The sequence below is a fragment of the Pectinophora gossypiella genome, chromosome 11, assembly GCF_024362695.1.
Source record: "Pectinophora gossypiella chromosome 11, ilPecGoss1.1, whole genome shotgun sequence".
NCBI lineage: Eukaryota > Metazoa > Arthropoda > Insecta > Lepidoptera > Gelechiidae > Pectinophora > Pectinophora gossypiella.
The window spans coordinates 9365038-9388948 of NC_065414.1; the positions used below are offsets into that span (position 1 = coordinate 9365038).

The 23911-nt window shown below is 42.6% G+C and overlaps 1 protein-coding gene across 4 annotated transcripts in view; it reads left to right on the forward strand.

The window, feature by feature from the left end:
- Window positions 1-23911, forward strand: part of LOC126370925 (tyrosine-protein kinase CSK-like) — a 43973-nt gene that overhangs the window by 18056 nt on the left and 2006 nt on the right. For 3 of the 4 annotated variants that reach the window (XM_050016055.1, XM_050016056.1, XM_050016054.1), the window contains exons 3-15: window positions 1310-1423; window positions 9455-9532; window positions 10552-10633; window positions 14132-14228; window positions 18377-18523; window positions 18715-18805; window positions 19132-19251; window positions 19559-19694; window positions 20431-20596; window positions 21545-21709; window positions 22140-22356; window positions 23035-23121; window positions 23257-23460. In XM_050016055.1, the coding sequence (XP_049872012.1) occupies window positions 1310-1423; window positions 9455-9532; window positions 10552-10633; window positions 14132-14228; window positions 18377-18523; window positions 18715-18805; window positions 19132-19251; window positions 19559-19694; window positions 20431-20596; window positions 21545-21709; window positions 22140-22356; window positions 23035-23121; window positions 23257-23460 (1704 nt within the window). Of the gene's footprint in view, window positions 1-1309; window positions 1424-8315; window positions 8387-9454; window positions 9533-10551; window positions 10634-14131; window positions 14229-18376; window positions 18524-18714; window positions 18806-19131; window positions 19252-19558; window positions 19695-20430; window positions 20597-21544; window positions 21710-22139; window positions 22357-23034; window positions 23122-23256; window positions 23461-23911 lie in introns of those variants that run through there. The other variant, XM_050016057.1, reaches the window with a different exon arrangement.

Genomic DNA, 23911 nt, shown 5'->3' on the forward strand with positions numbered 1-23911 from the left:
CTCGGTTTTGGCTCTCTGCCAAGGTTGTGCGTTTCAATGGATCGTTAACTGCATTGAAATATGGGAACTTTATCTTTGTACGAAAACTATGACTCGTTACGGTATTACATGTGACCGGCTGTTTTTATGAAGTACCTTGAGTGTCAATGTATTGTCCTCGACAAGCTTTAAGGACTCGTGCCCTAGCTGGCGATAAACCTGATTAAGGCTATCAACTATTTTCCCCATAGAAACGTAGGTACTTACTCAATATATCACAGACCAACCAATATGGTTGCTGTAATAAATCCTTTACGATAAATCAGAAAGAGTAATTAACTCTCTAGCCTGACACTCGGGTCGATAAGGTTCAATAACTATCTCACAACCACATCACAACGATAGAAGAAGAGAAGACTATCTGTAACGCTCAGTTGTCGTAGCTCACTGACTCTTTTAGTGAAGAGTACTACCGAGTAATACTCGCTACTCGGTAGCACTGGGACGTACAAGTGGTTAAGTGTGTAAGTGTGGCAGTCTGGAGGTGGTGTATTCGCCGCAGCTCACTTTCGTAGCGCGTTCACAAATCGTCTCCTAGAAACGCGCCTGCGGTCACTGTCGTCACGATCTCAATTAACCACAGACTAAACGAAACACTGATACCTAATTTTACGTTTTTACAGTTCATAAATACTAAACAAGTGTATTTTATTTTCTAATCGCAGTTGTGAGAATTTTCTACAGTTACTTATACCATATGAGTTTAAAATGGAAATACATTATGTATTTTTTGAAATTGATATTTAATCTAGCCAATCTAAATTCTGCTTTTATTTACGGACTATTGCATTGGTACAATGTTTCGCCACGTATATAACATGTTTTAACACTAGACAGAGCACGTAGAGTATTTGGCAACTCTGCGTTGCTACTTGCAAATAATTAAGAACCCGCAACCAAATTCACCATATTGCGGTTTTGTCAGTCTTTTCTAATAAAATTATTATAGTAGTTTATGATTTTTGGACGTTTTTATTTTCTAACAGTATTTAAGAGTAGAGTTAGATTGACTGTTTACATTTTACTAGGTACACAATATTAGAGTCAGTAGAGTAGGTAAAACACTCAGTACATTTTTGAAAAAATAAAAAGAAATAAAAATGCGTCGCTTTTTCTCCTTAGCCATAACACGCTACTAAGTGGCGGTAGATTATAGTAGGTACTAAAACAACTAAAATGTAATCTTGATCTTCAATAAATGTTCCCTGATAGTGCACATTGAAAATAAATGATGTTGACAAGTGTAATAAATATGACGTGTGTGTTGCAGCACGGCCCGCACGGCGGCGGCAGCGGGCCGTGCGGCTGGTACTCAGCGTCGGCGGCGCCCGCGCCTACCGCGCCCGCCCGCCTCAAGCGCGCGCAGCCGCCGCACCACCTGCCGGTGAGCATATACCTACTTATTACTTTACTTCTTTTTTCACCGACCGTCTCCTTGGGCAGTTACTTACTTAATAAATATAAGCAATAATATGGCAAACTAAAGGAGATTAAGGGTGAGGGTCTACCGAAGCGGGGAAGAGACGATCCAGGAATTGAAAAATCACCGCGTGGGGGAGACCGACATAGCGTCTTCTCTCTGGCTCTCTCGCACGCTGTGATTGGTGGATTCCATGCGCATCCACTCGACTCCTCTCCGCTTTGGTGGAAAACCAACCTTAGTCTCTTCCACCTAGCCGTACTATACTTTCTTACATTTATTTACTACTTTAACCATACATCATCAGGATGAAAGGCAATATGATACCGAAAGTACTTAGTTTACCCGGAAAATTGTTGTAGTCATACATATTACATAATGATTTTTTTTTTTTTTTTTTTTTTTTTTTTTTGTGACTTATTGTAGATTTGCCGCAGATGGCATTAACTACTTGGCCGGACAAATGGGGAGCGCTGAAGGCTCTCACCCGGTACAACGTTTAAGACAACAGGCCTGAGGGTGCCCAGTTGGGCGCGAACCTCGGCTCAGGGCGTCGTCTGAGAGGAAAAATATTTGAAAGAATTAATCGACCCTAGTGGGTCGATAGCGATAAGCGCTGAATGAGGGAAATCGTCGACCACGCCGGCGGGGTCGGTATCGGGGTCCTGAAGTGTTTGGTGTCGCGAGCTGATTGGCTGCCTCTATGGCTAGAGTAATCGGGTCGTCGGGATCGTATATTACGTCCTTCGGACGCCGATACTTTTCAGTACCGTCCCTAAGCGGGATGTATTCGGAAGCCGCAACTACCAGGGGATTTGGGTGGTGCGGAGCAGAATCGAAAAAACGTTTGGAAGCTAATTTGAGCCATTGGGCAATGGTTGGCAGACCTAGGTCAATGTGCAGATTTTCATTGCGAAGGAACCACGGAGCTCCCGTGGCTTTCCGCATGAAACGATTTTGTATTACCTGTAGACGGTGGATTTGAGAGGGACTCGCATGAGCGAAAACTACCCCTGCATAGGTCATGATCGGACGGATGCAAGTCGTGTAGATTTTCACCTTATTCCTAAGGGACAATTTACTTCGCTTGTTAAGGAGACAATGAAGACGGCCCATTACAAACGCGGCGCGATCGCGCACACGTTTGATATGGGCCTTGAAAGTAAGACGTCTATCTAAGACTACGCCGAGATATTTGACTTGCTCCTCCCAAGGGATCGGCTTGCCAAACATCTTAATGATTTTAAGTTGACGGCGTGACCGTGGCGTGTTATAATAGCCCTTTGAAAAGTACACCGCTGCACTTTTCTCCGGGTTTACCTCGATTCTCCATTTGCGAAACCACTTGCCCAAGGCATTGGCCGCGCGTTGGAGGATTCCGGTCATCATAACTCGACCACGGCACGAAGAATAGATGGCTGTATCATCCGCAAATAAAGCTAATTCGGTATTAGGGGATTTGGGAATGTCACTAGTATACAATGAAAATAGTAAAGGGGAGAGGACGGAGCCTTGTGGGACTCCGGCATGTATCGGGTGCGGTGACGAGAGCGCCCCTTCTACGCGGTAGCGAAAGGTTCGATTTGAGAGGAAGTCTCGTATGATGTGCACGAGACGGTCTGGCACTCCCAGTGAATAAAGCTTGTAGATCAAGCCGTTGTGCCAGACTTTGTCGAACGCTTTCGCCACATCGAAGAAGAGCGCTCCCGTAGCGACAGGTTTTTTTAAGTTTAATCTACTGGAGATATGTTCAACAATACGGTGCACTTGTTGAACGCAGGAGTGTTTGGTTCTAAAACCAAACTGCTCTGGTGGAATAAGACTATTGGATTCGGCGTAGTCCCGTAATCTAGCAAATATGAGCCGCTCATAAATCTTCCCCATGGTATTGAGGAGACTTATAGGGCGGTAACTGGAAGGTTCGTTTTTAGGTTTCCCAGGCTTTGGTATACCAATTACAATTGCTTCTTTCCACTGCTGTGGAAAGACGCAGTTGCTCATGGCGACGTTGAATATTGCCGTTAGTAAGCAGATGAGGGGAGCACCGAAGTTTTTAAGGACACGATTCGTGATACCGTCTGAGCCAGGGGCTTTTCGGGTATGAAATCTTTTGATGATACCTAGTACCTCTTCCTCAGTAACCTGTGGAAGAGGAGGATCGGTGGGAGGTACAGAAGCCCTACGCTGAACTTCAGAGTTCACCGTCGAGAGGTGCCTACGATCGATAGGGAGAGTACTGGGCGAACATTGGGCTTCGAGACTGTCGGCAAGGCATTCGGCTTTTTCGTCATCGTCAAAAGCGGGGGGTTGGTTAGGCCTATTGAGAGGAGGAGTAGGAACAACCGTATCCTTTTGAAGAGACCTAGACAGCTGCCAGATGGCCTGGTGGTGGGGCTCAATGCCGCTCAAAAGATTATCCCACCGATTCTGTCGCATGTCATTAATACGTTTTCTTACAGTATGCTGCAAGAGACGCAAATGACGGCGACATTCCTCGGTGCGATTGGAATCATATGCGCGGGTGGCTGCGTTTTTCTCCGTTAGCAGATCACGGATATCGGTAGGCAGTTTCCAGCGATGGTCTTCCATCTCCGGAACCTGTTTTGAACTTTCATTCAAAACCGACCTCACGTGATCCGTGAGGGAGTTAATAGCTGTCGAGGCCTCCTCTAAGGAGGCTATTTCTACTGGGATACTATCTAAGTATACTGAACTAGAAGACTGGAGGCCTTCGGCCACCTTCTCCCAGTCCAGTACTGTCTTAGGGGTTGCTGGATTATCAGGGGCGTCTAAACGGGAGCCTAGTTTTAATATAACAGGTCGGTGGTCGGATTGTAACTCGTGTAGTACTTCTATAGAACATAAACGTAAGTTTATGTTCTTTAGAAGCGCCAAGTCGAGTATTTCTGGTCTGTGGTTCAAGTCAGGGGGATATCTAGTGGGCTGCAATGGTGTTATTATATCATAATAGAGGGGCTCGGCTAGAGTTTCTAATACCCTGCCTCTTGTGTTTGTTGTTAAGCAACTCCAAGAAAGATGTTTAGCGTTAAGATCGCCAGCAATTATGACTGAATTACTGAGATTAAAGAGGGCTTCGAGGTCACTTCTAAGTAACCTCTTAGAGTTATTAGGAGATAGATAAGCCGACACTAGTGTGATTGGCTGATGTCCTGTCATGCCCACTCGACAGATCGAAGCCTCAATGTCAGTGAGGGCAGGCGGGTCTATAGGTATACAGTGAAGTGACTTTCTATAATAAATGAGAGTGCCCCCTTTGGGCGCAAAGATCCTGTCGTTTCGCACTAAATTATAATTCGCCATCTTGGGGTCGCGATTAGAGGGTTTGAGGAAAGATTCCTGCACTAATAAAATATCTACCTGATGATGTTTTACAAACTCGTGAATCTCTGCACGTTGACCTAAGATGCCATCAGCATTGAAAAAACCTATTGTAAGGGAACGCGGTTTGACTCTACTTTTATTCGTACAATCCATTATTAGGCTTTAAATTGGGACAGGGAGTCTAATAAACTGTCAAGTTGACTAAGGGCCGACTTAAAGAGAATACTAAATTCCCTAAACTGGTTGACAGGAAACGCAGAGGCCTGAGGGGCCATCGCAGGAACCGGATGAGGCGCAAGAGTGGCTGCAGGAATACCTAAGTTGCTACTAGGTTGGGCGCGGAGCGGATTTGTGGGTCGGACGATTGCCGGGGGACGAATCCATGCGGATGGACGCTGTGGCGCGAGTTTGGTTTGCGTGAGTGGCAGAGCCGGGAAATCGCGAGTAGACTGCGAGGAAGGGGCCATATGGGCCTTTGTGGGACCGGGTTGGGAAGCTGCAGCGCGGGCTGCCCTTCGTTGAGCTACCTTATGGTGGGTGCGTGGAGCCTTGGTGCATCCGCGATAGTTCGCAGGATGACCTTGCTGACCACACAGCACACAGCTAGGTGGTTCCACCTCGTTTTTGCCTCTAAGGCAATCCGAGGTAGCGTGATCACCTAGGCACTTTACGCACCTAGGCTTGGCATGACAATGCCTACTAGAATGCCCGTAAAGTTGGCATCTATGACATTGCGTTGGGGGGCCTCCCTTATGGGGAGTTTCAACTTTAAGGCCAGATAGACCGCAACAAGTCTTCAGGTTGAAGATCTTCTTGCCGTCATCCGTCCTTTCTAATATAACGGTGACCATGTCGTACGGGACTTGGCCACGACCGCGGTGCATACGGTGCACCTCGAGAGCCGGAAAACCGTTTTTAATAAGGTCCTCCTTAACAAGAGTGGTTTCCCACTCCTTAGGGATTCCCTTTAGAATAATACGGAGGATACGTTCCTCCGGGAGGGCGTAGGTATGGAATTGTATTCCTCTACCTTTCAGAATCGAAGTGAGCTTTCTATGCTCAGAAGATGACGGGACCTGGATTTTGATCCCATCTTGGGTCGTGCGGGCGCTGGTGATTACGATGTTCTCCTCTTTCGCCCGAAGGGAGACTTCATTCCACCTATTTTTGTCCCTCATGTACAAGGGCGGAGGGGTGGGACCTTTTTGTACTTCAGTGACAGCCTTAGAAGGGCTGGAAGGGACCTTACGGACCTCGGGGATGGAAGAGGGGATCGACGTTCCCGAGGACGTTTTCTGAACCTTAGCAGGCTCAGATTGACGGTGACGGCGGGCTCGTTTTCCCTTACGGCCCTCCACGAGCGTGAATATGTCCTCCGAAGAGGACGACTCCACGCACTCCGACGACGAATCGGACTCGGCAACGTCCATACGAACATCGCACGATACCTCATCGTCACCGGCGAGGAGGGAAGCAGGGGAAGGAGATGACGCGCGCGATTGGGACAAAGCAAGAGACGCGGTGGGGCGGGCAGGGCCGGGAAACGACGCGAAGGACGCGGTGGGGCAGGGGGTCGCGGGGAGACTGGGTGACGAAGCGCGGTCGGCACGAGGGCTATCAACGCGGGGCGCGGAAGGCAAAGTTAACGCCGCAACTTGCGGTACTAAACGGCATATCTCAGCGTAAAGCGCGCTGCTTTTATCCGCTAGGATATGCGTCAAAATGAGTTTACCGATTTCGGCCCACAGCTCGGAGCTGTCGGCCATTTTTAAGGGACGGCCAATCTGCTATAGAATAATTACTACCGCTTCGCAAAAGCGTTCCTCAGAGAATAAGCGGCGCAAGAAACTCTGAGGCGATCGCTCGCTAACTTTCGCAACTCGAGTGGGATTGCTCGAGGGTGTGTGAGAGTGAGTTTTGCCTCTTTGGTTGGGGTTAACAAAGAGGATGTGTGCTTATGGTGTGCCCTAAGCTGGTATCCCTTTGCCGATCTTATTGTGCAAGAGGGTTCCTATGCTCTAAGTGCGGAGGGTTTTTACACCCCGAAACACGAAGAGAAAAGAATAAGGGGTAGAGATTGGTCACTCTACCCCGGGTGACAGCTAGAGTCGACTAGGGTAGACCCCAAGGCCGGTGGTTCTAGCCCCGTCCGGGTAATATGCCTGCCTCAAAGTGAGGCAAGCGGACGCCCCAGGGCCACGTCCCACTCAGCTTAGTTAACACCGCAAGGTATCCACTGAGGACCACGAAACTGTGGTTTTAAATTAAGATCGATGCAACTGTAAAATAACAGTCGTTATTTTAACCTTGAAACTTAGATAAGCCAGCAAGTTCTGAGAAGAACTATTGTTGGCTCAATGTATGGCGGCAGGGTCACGCCAGCAGGTAGCCGGCAGACAATGGCGGCACGGGGCACGGGGCGCGGGGCGCGCGGCGGGGGGCTGCGGGGCGCAGCGCGGGGAGCTGCGGGGCGCAGCTCGGGACCTCTGAACAAACGACCGTTCGGGACGGCCGCTCGACGCAGAGTGATTACATAATGAATTAATACGTACTTTCCTTATAACTTACTTAAGTTGAATGTACTCTAGAAATACGATAGTGGTAGACATCTATAGATAGAAATATTTAAATGTCAGGTATCTTTATCAGTTGAATTTAATCTATTTGCAAGGCTGCATCGTCCTTTAAAGTCAGACGATTTATACGGAGCGTGTAACTCAAACCCGAGTTAGTGAATACGTATCTCATAATTTCTGCCCGACGGACATAACCTTAAATCTCATGCAGGTTCTCGCCATTTCTCTCAAAATAAATCCCGGATACGGTCGCTTTGCCATTGTCCTCTGACAGGTTATTCCGAGACGACAGAATCTATACTCCTCCCCGAACTGAATTCCGTTTAGTTATCGCTTCTTGAGAAAATCTAGTAACGTTTTGTTGTAACAAATTCGTAGATGCAAAACAATACGAAAATAACATTACGTTTACGTAAACCTTACGATTTTTAGGATTTTGAAATTAGGCAAGAAAAATATTACGTTGTTTATCATATAAATACAGTATAACTTACATAACACATCGTTTATAAATACATAAATTACAGTCTGTTCGCATTTTGCGTATTTCCTATATTTTAAAATATTACTTCAAAGCAGGTACATAAATTGCTATGAGTTATTTGATAATTCCTTTGTCGTTTAGTATTCATAAAGGAACAAATAAAATACCGAGGTCGATTATTAGCGAGTTACGATAACTTATTTTTATATCCCTTTGTGTTACAGTACAACGCTTAAAGACTAGAAACAGTGGAAATAACTACCTAATTATTAAACTACAAAGAATAGCATTATCATTGTTCTAGAGGTGACACGCTGGAGAAAATTTATTGCTTATTGTTCCATATTCCCCAATGATGCTGACTTTCATATGAAGTGGTGACTGGTACTTACAGAAACTAGCGTCAAATTGATAAATATAATGCCACGGCTAGTCATTGTCTTAGATATTGTGTGCCAGAGGAAGTATTCGCACGGCGCGGTGTTAGAAAGTTACTGGTAATGAACAATCGGCGACATAGATTCAGTAGGTACCTAATTGAAAATATTACGCGTATTATAAATCCTAATCAGTGCCATGTTTTACTGCCATCTAATTTGAAATAAACTTACGTTACGGTTGCATACACTTCTATAAAATAAAAAGTGACAGACATCTATAAAACAAAACAGTCTCCGTAGTCTAGTGGTTTGAGCGATTGGGCTCACGATCTGGAGATCCCGATTCAATTCCCGATGGGGACACTGCCGAAAATCACTTTGTGAGACTGTCCTTTCTTTGGCTAGGATATTGCAGGCTGAATCACCTGATTGTCCGAATTGTTCGTGGTCCCGGGCTACTTGCCCAAACGCGTCCTCCAATCTGCACTGTAGCAGCGTGGTGGAGTATGCTCCATACCTCCACCAGTTGGTTAGGGGAGGCCTGTGCCAAGTAGTGGACTTATTTATAGGCTATTTATGCTTTATGTTTCAATTGAAATGTGTATTTATTTTAATTGTGTAGACCAGATCAGATCTCGAGGAAAATGGAGCATTTTACTGGTATAGAGTAATTTATTTCTGGATCGCAATAATTTAGTTAAATGCAAATTCGCAGAAAATATCTGAAGCGGGGAATTTCTAATTGGAGACCTGAACTGTGGGATGTACGTGAATGCTAATTTAAGAGTACGTGACTATTTCAAGAAACTTGCTCTTTGTACTGATATCGTTATTAAAGCTACTTTGAATTGTTAAGTAGTTTCTTTGTTGTATGACTTTTCCTTGTGGAGACTACGGTAATTGATTTATACAGTTACCAGTCACTTACATGTACTTTCGTGTTTTAATTCAGTAGGTTGTAAGGGTAGAGACCCTAGAGAACGTCTGCTGACAATGAAATACGTCCTTTGAAGGATTACAAAAAACGTATTTCCAAGAAGTTCATATTGCAATTCATGTAAAAAAGAGCCTGATGAGATTGATGAAACAACACACAAATTGAATCTAATACAAATTCAAATACTATATCAATGGCAGCGCTAACTATTCGCCTAGAACCGCCATTCCCGCATTCACCGGGTTATTTTTATCGTAATTTCAAACAATGTTCCAGTCCGGAGGTGGAGTGAGCAGTAATGGGCCGCACGCGCCTCTCTCGCCCACCGCATTGCAGAACTCGGTTCCGCACAATGTAAGTCAAAAATACAACACAATATTCCACTGCATCCACCTATCCTTTATCCCAGAGGTGGCGAACCTTTACACATCTACGTGCCATTTTTCTCACTTCATTTAACCTCTCATATGCCGAGATACCAGACACAATAGATTTTACATTGTGTCTGGTCGAGATCCGCGTTCCGGCGTTCGAAAGATTAAAGAAACGTTCAATGTAGGTATGACGTGCCAACAAACAATCTTTGCTTACCACTATACTTCGAGACATAATTTTATATTAGTTTAGATTTTTCGTGCAAATGTTCTTACCCGAGTTGTGAGCGTTTAATGAAAATAATAAATAAATATTTACTTGAAGAATTCTGCTCAACTAATTGACGTGCCCAAATTAATTTGTCGCGTGCCATAAATGTCATTGGGGATTTTGCGCCATTGGTTCGCCATCCCTGCTTTACGCCGTACATCCGCTACTCCATGCAACTTTTGTTCTAATCACTTCAAACTTTCCGCGTAGAGTTCCGTATTCGAATATAGATCTAACTTTTAATTACAACAGGCACAACAAAACAAGTAATGCAACCGTTATTTTGTATCAATAATTATTTTCAATGACAATTGTCTTAAGTATAATTTTCCTGTCCATTGTATTGTTTTATCAACTTAATAGGTGATGAACTCTAATGAGTTACAAATAATAATTTCATTGTTATTATTATTTTTGTAATACATATATATATAATAATCATCGCTAACATAATATACTTACGGTCAACTGTGTATTTAACTTAAATTGCACTTGATTCAGATTCCATAGAGCTTAAACGTGGAGCTGCTAAGGAGTAGGTGTATAGGTATACTATATACATCTCTGCCTAGCCCTTCGGGATACAGGCGTGTATATTATGTCAGAATTCATTTCTAAGAAGGGATAATCCTTAGTGGATAATTTAGTGTAATTATATTGGAAACTATTTAGTTGTCCCCGTTATAATTATAGCTGTATAATAAAGTCCTGGTTTGTATTATCAACAGAACGTGATGTCGTCATCGGTGCGTGCGCCCGCGCCGGTCGGCCCCGCTCCCTCCGCGATGCACACGTCGCAAACCTCCAATGGTATGTTTATACTACCATGTAACCCTTAATAGGAATTTTAACGTCTATATTATAACAATAATGTTTTTACTGCCTATATGTCAAGTTTATTATGACTTTTAATTGTTATGAAACTCTCTTTTGGATCTAATTATTCTCTTTTGGATCTAATTATTGTATCTAATCCCAACTTAGTAGCTTCACACGGGCAAATGTCGGCTCCTTTCTCACATCACGACTTAATCTTTCTCTCATATAAGATTCGGCCGCCCAAATCTAAAGGTAAGGTGTTGTTCATGCGCAACTTTCAGCATATGGACCTGGAACGCTTGAGAGAGGGTATTCAGGGCATTGATTGGTCCACAATTGTATCAATGGATTCCATTGATGATATGGTCCAGGCGTTCACGAATCAACTTTTAGCACTGTATGATGTCCATGCTCCTGTACGACCTGTGCGAGTCAAGCGAGCACCTGCGCCTTGGTTGACCCCTGTGATTAAGCGAACAATGGCTAAGCGTGACACAGCAAAATCTCGTTACAGGAAAGATCCTTCATGCGATAACTTCAATTCCTACAAAAAACTGCGCAACATCTGCAATCGAATGTGTAGGGATGCTAAACGTCGCTATATTCACACTAGTATACAAAATTTGTCCCAAACTCATGTGTGGAGATTTCTGCGAACTCTAGGTGTAGGAGGAACTACGGATACTTGTAAAAGTAATGTGGATCTGAATGCACTGAACTCCCACTTCTCCACTCCTCCAATTTCACTGGATGCTCATACGAGATCTGCTACTCTGTCCTATCTCTATGCTCTTGTCCCACCTGACTGTCCTTTGTTTTCTTTCGAGCCAATCACCGAGGTTTCCATTAAGAAGAGTATTCGGTCAATTTCGACAAAGGCTATCGGTAGTGACTGTCTAAGTCTTGACATGATCTTGCCCATATTGGATGATATTGCACCTATACTCTCTCACATTATTAATTATTCACTTAGATGCAATATCTTTCCTTCACTATGGAAGAAAGCCTTTGTCATTCCTCTTCCCAAAACCTCAAATCCATCTTCTCTCTCCCAGTATCGTCCTATATCCATTCTTCCTATTCTTTCTAAGGTCCTGGAGTCGGTTGTTCACAGACAGCTATTCTCCTACCTTGATTCGAATAATCTCCTCTGCCCTCTCCAATCCGGTTTTCGTCCCTTTCACAGCACTGTTGGGGCACTGCTGAATGTTACGGTGGACATTCGTCATGCGATGGATAACACCAAACTCACGGCGATTGTCCTCTTGGACTTTAGTAGTGCGTTCAACTCTGTTGACCTTGACATCCTTTTGGGTACTCTTCACTCCGTTAACATCTCCCCCTCTGTGATTTCTTGGTTTCGTTCTTATCTCCTCGGTCGTCAGCAATGTGTCAAAGTGGATGGCCTATCATCCGATTGGACCTCTCTTTCAGCTGGCGTGCCTCAAGGCGGTGTTCTCTCTCCTTTACTTTTCTCAATCTTTATAAATACTATTTCTCACTTCATTTCTTCTTCCTTCCATTTGTATGCAGATGATTTACAAATTTACAGGCATTTTTCTCCCTGCGATGCCTCTGAAGCGATTGACGCATTAAATTCTGACCTATCAGCCATTAAATCGTGGGCAACTACTTTTGGTCTCCTTGTCAATCCCGCTAAATCACAGGCGTTGATCGTGGGTAGCAGTAGACTCAGAAGTATGCTTGACTGGAAGTCTTTTCCTCCGCTTGTCTACGACGGGATCCCTATTGCCTATTCTGAGAAGGCGAAAAATTTGGGGCTTATAATGGATTGTCATATGTCTTGGTCTTCTCATATTAATGAGCTGAGCAAGCGTATGCACTTCACGTTTCACTCTCTCAAGCGTCTCCAATTCTTCCTCCCTTTTCACACCAAGATTATGCTGGCGCAATCTCTCCTGCTCCCGATTCTCGACTACGCGGACGTCTGTTACTTGGATGTAACCGAGGAGCTGCTTAACAAACTCGAGCGTCTTCAAAATTTGGCGATACGTTTCATCTTCGGCTTACGCAAGTATGACCATATTTCTGAGTTTCGTGTGTCGTTAAAATGGCTCCCTATCCGACTTCGCCGTGATGTGCACATCCTTTCCTTCCTTTACAAAATTCTCTATGATCCTGGTACCCCTTCCTATCTACGGTCCCGCTTCCACCTCCTGCCCCCTCCCTCACGTTCTAGGCGTCCATGTATTACTAAGATGCTGGAGATGCCTAGGACCAATACCAATTTTGGCTTTCACTCATTTTCCGTCCGTGCAGCCATGCTCTGGAATAGGCTGCCGAGGGTAGTTCAGGAGAGTTCCTCTTACCTAATTTTTAAGAAGAGAGTCAAAGAGCACTTTTTATCCATAGAGTATTCGTAGTCTAAGTATATTGTTATATATATAATAGGTATGTATGTAGGTATAGTATATTTTATATGTGTATATATTTATAGAGGCTTAGGCATATGTTTGTGTATATATATATTTTTAAACGGTTTTATATGTAGATATAATTATTATAATGTATTTAATATATTGCACCTCTTTTTATTCTTCCGCAGTTACTCTAATACTACCTCTGGGTTGGCTGGAAGAGATCTCTCTTAGAGATAAGTCCACCCTTGTAAACGTCCATTTCTTGTTTGTGATGTAACTAGTTGTTAAGTGCAATAAAAGTATATTCATGAAAAGCATTAAGTTTTCCTTCTATGTGAGTGTCTAGGATGTTAAGACGCAACGATCTCCGATATGGGGGCTTTAATGATGGAACGGAACGGTTTCGAATTGATTGCAAGTTTAATACGAAGCACCTTTTGCTCTTAATTAATGTCGTATTTTTTTGTATTACAATGTATTAAATCAATGTATGTAAAAAGGCAAGTTTCTTGCATAATAATGGTAGGACTGGTATATATGATACATCATCATACATCAACAGCCACGCTCTTGTCGGTGTAGCATTCCTCTCCATGCTATTTTATAGGGAAAAATAGGGCAGTGGTTTCCCCTCTTGTCTTCTGCCCAAATATTTTATGATACATACATAAATCAGAAACATCGTAAGGAAACTGTTCCCGGTAAAAGTGTTTCGGAGGTATGTGACCTAACTTGTATTGGGCTGGTTTTCTCTTCGCGGAAAATTCAGACAGGCGGTCGCTTCTGTACAAAACCGGACCTGTCAAATCTTCGGGTTAGGTAAACGGACCCTAGGGAGATGAATATGCACAAGAGTTATGGCTGTATATATGTAGACTCATTTCTCTATAAATATAACTATCTACAATTCGGTAAGCACTATCGCTCGATGACAAGGTTAGTACAAAGTTGACCCGGTATAAACTGGATAACGAGATGATGTAAGAAAGGACACAATCCCTCGATATTCAACACATACCCCGAGGGATAAGCAGGCTGATGGCGTTTTATTCGCTCTAGTGCAGTATGGAAGCAACTGTACGACTGAATGAGACGTGTTGTGTTACAGCGGTGGCAGCGAAGGGCCCTAGTGATGTGCTGGTGAATTCGTCAGCTCAGAACCCTCCGCCCGCGGGCAACAGGCTTGTCAACATGACGCAGTGGCCGTGAGTATACACCCTTATTTATATTTACGAGTACACTTACCCTTGTTTCCCGCCGTTTGGATGGTTAGGTTGCCTGTAAAACGTCATACATGTCAACTTAAAAAAGATTTAATGCCTTTAAACAGAAAACGCTAGAAAGATGACTCCACTTGGTGATTGATGACTTGTCCTTATTTAGCCATAGAATAAGGAACAATACTACATTTAGCGGAAAATATCAACAGCCAATTTTTGCAATTTACATAGCAAGCAAATTACACACAATGCAGAATTATTGGTGGCACTTTCTGATAAATTATACATATATGGGGTGACAATAATCAAACGAGTATAGGTACTCATGAACATAGTGGTAGTTACATAACACACACACACCCACGCCTGTATCCCCGAAGGGGTAGGCAAAGGTGTATAGTATAAACATCCACTCGTCAGATATGTAAGTCCCATGTCATAAGCCAACGAGTACTTATACGTGAACTATTAAAGTCAGCCAATGATTTAAACTTTTGTACTATGCTATTGCCAAGAGCCTCTCTTAGCCACATGATACACCTCAATAACGCTCTAATTGTTACGCCACCCCTCGTCAATCACTCGGTGACGTGGCAGCTTTTATATTATGATGTCATCGTCCCTACGAGGATACTTAAGCTTTGCCGTTGGTCACACTAATTCCTTCTCGATTCATACAATCTTTCGGAATTTCGTTTGAATTTGATTTTGATTTTTTTGAATTTAAATATGAAACTTAACTACTCTGCCTACTTCACGCTCTACTTTTCGCCTTTCGGCGCTCAACTTATGTGGGTATGTATGTTTAATTAGGAGGAAATTTAAGACGCTTTCATTTTACTGTTTGATTATTTTAGTCATACCTAATAGTTTATTATTAGTTAAAAACGACAACGGCGTCTTTTGTTACAATTTTACGTACATGGTTGTTAGACTAATATTGCTTTTTTTATCTAGAACAAATGAAAAAAAAAAACAAACTAAAATACAACAGTGAGTAGTACGCTAAGCCGTTGGTCGCGGCTGTTAACCGTAAAAACACTTCCACTAACCCGCAGTGGAGCAGCGTAGTGGAGTATGCTCCATACCCCTCCGGTTGATTGAGGGAAGGCCTGTGCCCAGGAGTGGGGCGTATATAGGCTGTTTATGTTATGTTTATAGAAGAACAATTTGAAATAAGAGTTTCTGAATTTAGTTATAGAGTTATAGGTAACATAAACTTAATGTTGTACACATGTAATAATAGGAAAGTAACTTTAGAATAATAATATTGGAATAATAATTATGCAAATACCTATACTTGATGTTAGGTATGTATTACTTTTGAACCGATCTTCTTGACAGTTGTTATTTTTTTTATTTTAGTTGAAGAACTTACAAGACTAATTGTACAATAAACTATATATGCACGAGACAATTGTATTAATTGAAGTTTCGTAATTTTTGTGTTGGAATTATGATAATTGTATTTTAGCTCTTGTGTTTTACAAGAGATTTGCGACATTTTGAAAATAAATAGGTAAATTAAATTAATACGTATTTATAAAGATATCGTAAATAACAGTTACAAATTGCCCTTCTTCTTACCAAATCTAATCTAATTCAGATAGTGTCATAAAAAACATGTTATTAAAAATACATTATTTCATTCACTAAAGATCAATTATAGATAGGACCAATATATTACAAAGATTGAGATCGCGTTGACTTGTACACGTTTTGTACATTTTTGATAAGAGCGATAATATAGTTATATCGCTGTTGTGATAAACAGTCAATGTGGAGACATGGCGACTGACATTAGCGAATGTTTCGGTAAACCGGCCAAGGTGAAAATATTTCTGCCGCCGATCGCGTATAGTGAAATAGAGTAAACTTATATTTTATTAATGAAGTTTTTGTGAGATAATTGGTTGGATTACATGTGAAGTGATTTACTGGATTCCAAGCGTCGCCGTGTCTATTTTTTGTGTTGTTTGTTATTGTATGCTTTGTGCTTGGTGATCAAGTTTCGTTCATCTTGTATGACGTACTGTCTAGCGTGATAAACTGTTGGGTAGTTGGCTGGGTCAAAGAAAATTATAAAATGCTAATTTAGAAATAGAAGCCAATCTAAAATGATAAATAATCAGTTCAATGTTTCTTGAAGTATTATTGACTTATTTTTGAATTTGAATTATGAATTAAGAGCAATGAGTATGACATATGACCGCTTTTATTGATGACGTCACACCGCAGTATTAACATTATGTTAAAAGTATCTCATTCGACTAAGTTGTTAAGTAGCTTATTGTAGACTAAGATCTGAAGCTAATAAGAGTACCTATACTAATTTAGTTGCATGTCATATGCAACTAAATTAGTGTAGGTGATGATATTAATAAGTGATTGAGATGAACAAAAAGATATTAATTAAATTGATAGGAAGTACATAGAGTTCATATTCATTTTACAATTCATACTAACATTAATAATAATAACTCTTTATTGCACACAAAAGAAACACATTATATAAAACTAAGTGGTACAAAAAGCGGCCTTATTCCTTAGGTAGCAATTTCTTCCAACACCCCATTATACGTAAAACTACAGCACACACTATTTATTTAATGAAATGATTCACACAAAGGGGTCCGTTGTCCTCATATTAGTATTCATATTAGCTTAGAAACCTATCTTGGCAGTAGCAGTGTAATACTGTAATTTGTTCCGCTAGTCCACTACTTAGCGCGGCATATCAATAAGTATGCATATATGGGGCGAGTGTTCTGTTAGGTAAGCGCGTAGTGGGCGCCGGTAACTGACCCTATTGCTCGATTTGCTTTATTTTATAGGCCTTATTCATTGTGTGACGTAATCGTCATTGCCATATTTATTCTCTAAATACTTTTATTGCTTCTAACATAAGTTGGATAACAAATCGTAATGAAAAACCTTTCAGTCGCTTTTAGTATTTAGGGCGCAATTAGTAGGTATGTGCTTTTGGTCAGGTTAGCAATTTATAGTCTGTGTTTGTCATGTTAAATGGACGTATTTGTTTTGTGTTATGGTCTTAAAGACCAAAATCCTTATAAAATCGAAACATCATTTTTTTATATTGGGTCTAAAAATCTGGCTCGCAGGAGGTTATAAATGTGCAGGATAATAATGTATTTTTTTTTCTATATAATCTTCCAAACGCCGAAATTTCCAGACAATAGTTAATATAAATAATGGGGTTTGGATTTTAAAAGAACATTTGGTCTTACGACTTTAAAATATTATTGTATAAATATGCTAATACGTCCTTGCTTTTTAATACTACCTCCTTATCTAATTAATTTAACTAAATGAATTTTAGAAATATCGATACATGTAATTCTAATAGAAAGAATTTCGTTTCAACAATTTTCCCAACTAACTTTTGAAATCGGATTAACTACATATCTAAGTGGTATTGATTGGAATCAAATTACAATCACCGATTACAGATAAAACGTGTTGCAATACAAGCAAAATCGTTGTAAAAACGAACGCACGCACTCGTGCGAACAGAGCGTAACCGACGTATAATGTTTCGATGCATTACAACAGAACAGAATTCCTAATGATGTTTTGCACGCCTAGTTTTCCGTATTAGGGTCGACCCAGAAACATCTGTGCACATATGCTGGCAGTACGAGTACTCGTCAGAGTCAATAACCTTCGAGACCTTTACTAGTATTTGTGAAAATTAACCAGTCTAACTACCAAATATACTTTATAAGCAGTGCCGCGTGGTTTCATAGACATTCATAGCTTTATTCATTGACCGCGCTAAACTTTGTTGATCATATCACCACGCAGCTCCATTATCGGTTGACGCTCCGTTCTCTACTGAGAGGAAAGTACACAGACTTCTACTACTACTTACTTACTACTTGGTACTTTTTTATGTATTTTTATTTCCTTGCATTGTAAGTAAGGCCGGGTTTCCACTGACGCGGAGAAGAGCGGAGATGTGCGGATTTGACCAATCACAGCGTTCAAGAGAGAGCGAAAAACGAAGACGCTCTGTAACTCTCTCCCTCACGGTGATTGGTCGATTCCTGCACATCTCCGCACAGCTCCGCGTCAATGGAAACGCAGCCTAATTGGTTGTTTCGTTATAACAGATGGCACCACGGCGCGATATCCCGGGAGCGCGCGGAGGCCCTGCTGTCGGGGTCCCCAGACGGCGTGTTCCTGGTGCGCGAAAGCACCAACTTCCCCGGCGACCATACGCTCTGCGTGCGCTACCGGGGACACGTGGAGCACTACCGGTCAGCACACACACTAATTGTATAAATTCTACCCTCGTGCGGCTTCTAAGTTCGATGATCTCGCCAATCCTGGTGTCAAGGTCGTTATTGAGCCACCCTGACAATACCATAACTCTCACAGAATTTTCAAAATTATCCTCAGCATCCCCAGTTTAAAATTAACTTACTAATTTATTTGTAATTGTTTACAGAGTAAAATGGGCGTCAGCGCCAGATAGCCAAAACCAACGTCTCACTATAGACGACGAAGAATTCTTCGACAATATGACTGATTTAATACATGTAAGTATACAACACGTTTATAATCTTCGCTATAAGTAGACAACACCCGGAGAATCCATACAAATATTCTTACCGTGTGTCGCCTTACGCGTAAGTGCGTGCGGGACACAGCCCGCCCGCTGTCCCGCTTACTTAAGACTGAAGTAAGACCCAGAGGGGGTGAGGTCGGCGTCCGATACGAATCGGGCGGGGCGGGATGGATACAACTTGAAAATTAGTAACACAGATAACAGTGACTATATTTTGCAAATAAACCTTTTTGTATGTCGTTTAAAGTGTGTTTTCTCTGTACAATGAAGTGAATATATTCGCTATCTCAATTCCAGCACTACCTTCAAGACGCAGATGGTCTGTGCACGAAGCTAGTGCGGTGCTTGCCCAAAGCGACTCCCAACGGTGCCAACAACAACGGCGCTCATCAGCCGCCGTACCCGCCTCATCCACAGGTAACTATTATTGAGATATTCAATCGCATAAATAGGTCAGCAGGTCAGTTGCCGTGAGAAAGGACTTCGAGTGCTCAATAAATCGCACTGCTAGGGAGTGGAATTCTCAGCTGTCTTCTGTATTTCCGAATGCATATAACCCGGGTGCGTCTCTCAGTGACAAGATCAGTTTAAGGTAGTTTTGAAGGTCCAAGTGGGCAAAGACTTTGGCAGAGGGGAAAGCTTGCGTATGATTACGTCTCCTTTCTCGTGTTACTCTAAGGTAAGACACCTTATAACTGTAGAACTTATAATATCGTTTCCATAGCAACCGCCGCCGTACCCGCCGACGCCGAGCGTGCCCAGCTCGCTGAGCCACTTCCAGCCGACGTACTCCACGCAGGTGCCGCCCTCCATAGACCAGACCGACGCCGCGCAACAGTCCCAGAAATTTGTCGACGCGCGTGAGTATATTATACCCTCATATCATGTCACATTGATTGTTTCGGCACAGAAAAGTTATTCCTCCCCACAAAACGTAAATCATAGAGAAAAGACATCCATCAGCCGCATTAAGGTGCGCACCCATTAGAGCGGTATCTGAGCTAATGGGGTCGTATACAGCGATGTGCTGTTCCCGAGCGAACAATGGGTGGTGTTGTGTGTAGTGTGAGTTTTTACTATAAAAATGACCAAAAATTACGTAAAAAGAGCTTTATTACCTAGCCTTCAGGTAGATAGGATCAGAGTACAAGAAAGAACAATTTGCAGATAAAAACAGCCAGTATCCTGACTATTAAAGAGTTTTTGTAACAGGAACATTCCCACTTTGGGAACATTCCCGGGAACGGCACTAAATTAACGAATTGCTACAAATTGTTATAGCCCTTAGCAACGTCTTACGGTGCAGCTATACCGATCGAAAGCAATTTTGTAAAAATCAATACAAATTTTAAAAATCCTGACGCCCACTCAATTCCAATTCCACCCAAGTGAATGGTTTATAGCCTATTTGGAGTATTCATGTGCATTTAATTTTTTTTTAATGTCATTTCCACAATCAAAAATTACATGCACATGAACACTCCAAAACTATTTATGGAGTTTTGGACCTTCGACGCATCCCTTACAGCAGTTACAACTGAAGAAATATAAATCTCAACTTGAAGTCAACTAAAATATTTTCATTTTCCGCTGCAGGTTGGATAATAGCAGAGCGGGATCTAGAGATCCGCGAGAACATAGGCAAGGGAGAGTTCGGCGACGTGATGCTCGGCATATTGAACGGCAGCCAGAAGGTGGCCGTCAAGATACTCAAGGATAGAGAGGCCGCCAGCAAGTTCCGCGCAGAGGCCAGCGTTATGGCGTATGTACCTATATTACACATTGTATTTTTTTTCTACTCCTCTACTTTAATCTGGCATTTAAATAACCAAAAAGTCTAATATAAGTACATACATAATTAAACTCTTTGAAAAAGTTTACGCTCTATGGCCTATAAAAGCATTGTTTACAAAGTGTAACTGTACTATAATGTCGCCAAAAAAGCATTGTTGTTGTTTTTTTTTTTTTTTTGACCTGGAAACTGGCACCTTTACTTTGTTTGGTGCCATAGATATACTATAAAAAAAAAGTATACATTTGCCGCCATTTTCCCGCGCGTTGGAAAATAAATTGGAAATTTTTTGTTTCGTTTAAAATTACGTCGTCGTAGAAAAAGTATTGTATGCAACGTTGTATAACTAGGTCAAAAAATGCTCGTGGCGTCTCTTATTGCGATGTTCGCCAAGGCTCACATCGCAACTCACGCCACTCGCATTTTTTGACCCTTCTTATACAACTGTTGCATAAAATACTATAATTATTCTCTCGTGTGAGTTATGCCAATAAGCAAGCTCATCAACCCGTCGAAGGTCACTGATCATTTTACTCCCGGCCAATCCATATTTTTAAATGCATAAGGGTATCGATTCTGGCGGACCCATTGTTAATATAGTTTCTCAGTTCTAGCACTAGCTCTATCTCTGTCTTGCACTCGTCGTGGACGGGACCAGTTTTAAAACTTTTGTATTTGCTGGGTTCGGCACCAATTTTTAACGATACAAAATGTTGATAAACTTAACTTTATCTCTAGCTAAATTATTTTATAAAACCATACTACTGAAACAACTGAAAACTATAATGAAAATGTCAATACTCGACGCTTAGTAATTGGAAGAGAAAACGATTGTACACCCTGAAGGTGTACAATGACATGTCCATTATGTGACGTAGAGAGTTGAAATTTTATAGTAATAAAATGATCTAATTTCAGATCGCTGAAGCATGACAACCTGGTCCGCCTCCTGGGGCTGGTGTTCGCGTCCAACGGCAGCACGTGCATAGTGACGGAGCACTGCGCGCAGGGCTCGCTGCTGGACTACCTGCGCTCGCGTGGACGACACTACGTCACGCAGCTCAACCAGATCAACTTCGCGTAGTCAGTATATTAGTGTAAACTCCTACAGCTGTATCAACGACACTGCATAGTAACGAACCTCGAATGTCTCATAAGTTTAGTAATGAGATAACATTGCATAGCATTACGCCTGTATCTTCGAAAGGGTAGACAGATGTGTATAGTATATAATTTTCGCTAGCTATGTTTAAGTCCCATGTAATAGACGAGCCTATTCCCATTAATCGAGCGCAAATTCTGGAAACCACTTGATATCAATTATTTATGATTCAAACTCATAAAGTCTAATTTAGTGGATTAGAATGTCTCATGAAACAGTTTTCATGTCCCTTCATGAAATGAAAACTAGATAGCGAAACGCTTAATAAAGGTCGTAAATGTGTTTGTCGGCACACGCCACTGCAGCGGCAGGTGTTAGTGTGAGAGTGTAGTAAGTGGTCCTCCCCGACAGCGACACGTGCTGCGGCATGGAGTACCTGGAGCGGCAGCGCGTGGTGCACCGCGACCTGGCGGCCCGCAACGTGCTGATCTCGGCGGAGGGCGCGGCCAAGGTGGCCGACTTCGGGCTGGCGCGCGCCGACGCCGCGCCCGACGACGCGGCCGACGCCGCGCGCCTGCAGGCCAAGCTGCCCATCAAGTGGACGGCGCCCGAGGCGCTCAAGTACAACGTCAGTACACCACCCGCACCATCAGCCCCCTAGCATTGTCCCGTTTGTCACAGGGTCCGCTTACCTAACCTGAAGATTTGACAGGTCCGGTTTTTTACAGAAGGGACTGCCTGTCTGACCTTCCAACCCGCGAAGGGAAAACCAGCCTAACTTTTACAATATTGGCCTGTATTCCATAAAACATGCCTCTCGATGTCTCTTTCCTTTTTGGCGGATAAAAAAATGACAGTTATAATTTAAAAAAACTTACGATGGTGTGTACTGGAATCAGAATTCGTATGTATACATACATACATATACTCATATCGGGCTGGCTGGGCCCGATATTGCGCAGATTTAGTTTAACTATTGAAATTGGACTTATGTAGTAGTGGTAGCATTTGTTGTTTTCGTAGCGAAAGCTCTACGATGTGAAATCTCATTATAGTCATGGGATAAAAACGGGCTATCTTGGGTCCTGATGGCCTGTTTTTATTTTAGTGCAGAAAAGATAGTGCAGCGGTGAATTACAGAAGAGCTCCGACCAATAGCCGTACGACATTAATCTGCGTAGATAGCATTCGCTGCGTTTATTGGTTGAAGACGTCGAAAGTCGCGCGTGCCTCGTTTGCTGAGCCGCGGGGGCTGATGCCATATTCTTGGAAAAGTATTAATAAATGCCTTCGTTTTCAATTTCAGAAATTCTCTAATAAGTCTGACATGTGGAGTTTCGGTATTCTTCTCTGGGAGATCTATTCGTTTGGAAGAGTGCCATATCCGCGAATCGTAAGTATCTTGACACTTTTTCTGTATTAAATAGAGCTGTTTTTTATTCGACTAGTCGTCGACTGTATAATTTATATATTTATTACGCAAGTGATGTTACGTATGCCGTATTGACCGTGGCCGTGTGGTGTGCAGCCGCTGGCTGAGGTGGTGCGGCACGTGGAGCGCGGCTACCGCATGGAGGCGCCGGAGGGCTGCCCGGGCGGGCCGTACGAGGTGATGCGCGCGGCGTGGCACGCCGACCCCGCGGCGCGGCCCAGCTTCGCCGCCACGCGCGCGCGCCTGGCCGCCATGCGCGACGCCGCGCGCGCGCTGCCGCAGCCCGCGCCGCCGCACCCCGTACGTACAGCCGCAAACCTCAAATTGCAATATTGCTCTTTAACCCCCCTGCACTCACGGACGTTGCCCTCTGATTCACAATACTATGCTTATCATGGTATAAGAAGACCAGGTATGCTCAGTCCTATCAACCATTGCTAGCCCTTGATGACGTAAGTGTTACCATTAAATTGGTATCTCCAACGTACCAAGGACGTAAATTTTATTATTGAAAATTAAGCGAATTACTGACTAATGTATTTAATTACTATTATTTGTCATATATATAAAAATCATTAAAAGATTTACGTACGTAAAACGTTTACTAGTAAAGTTCAAAATGTCCTTGCAAAGTAAATGACACATTGGACGTGGTATTTTTTTTTGCGAAATAGCTACATGATGTCGGATGATGTCAGCTGGGATAACCTTGAAATGCTAGCTGTCACTTTTGAGCATATCTGGTTTTCTT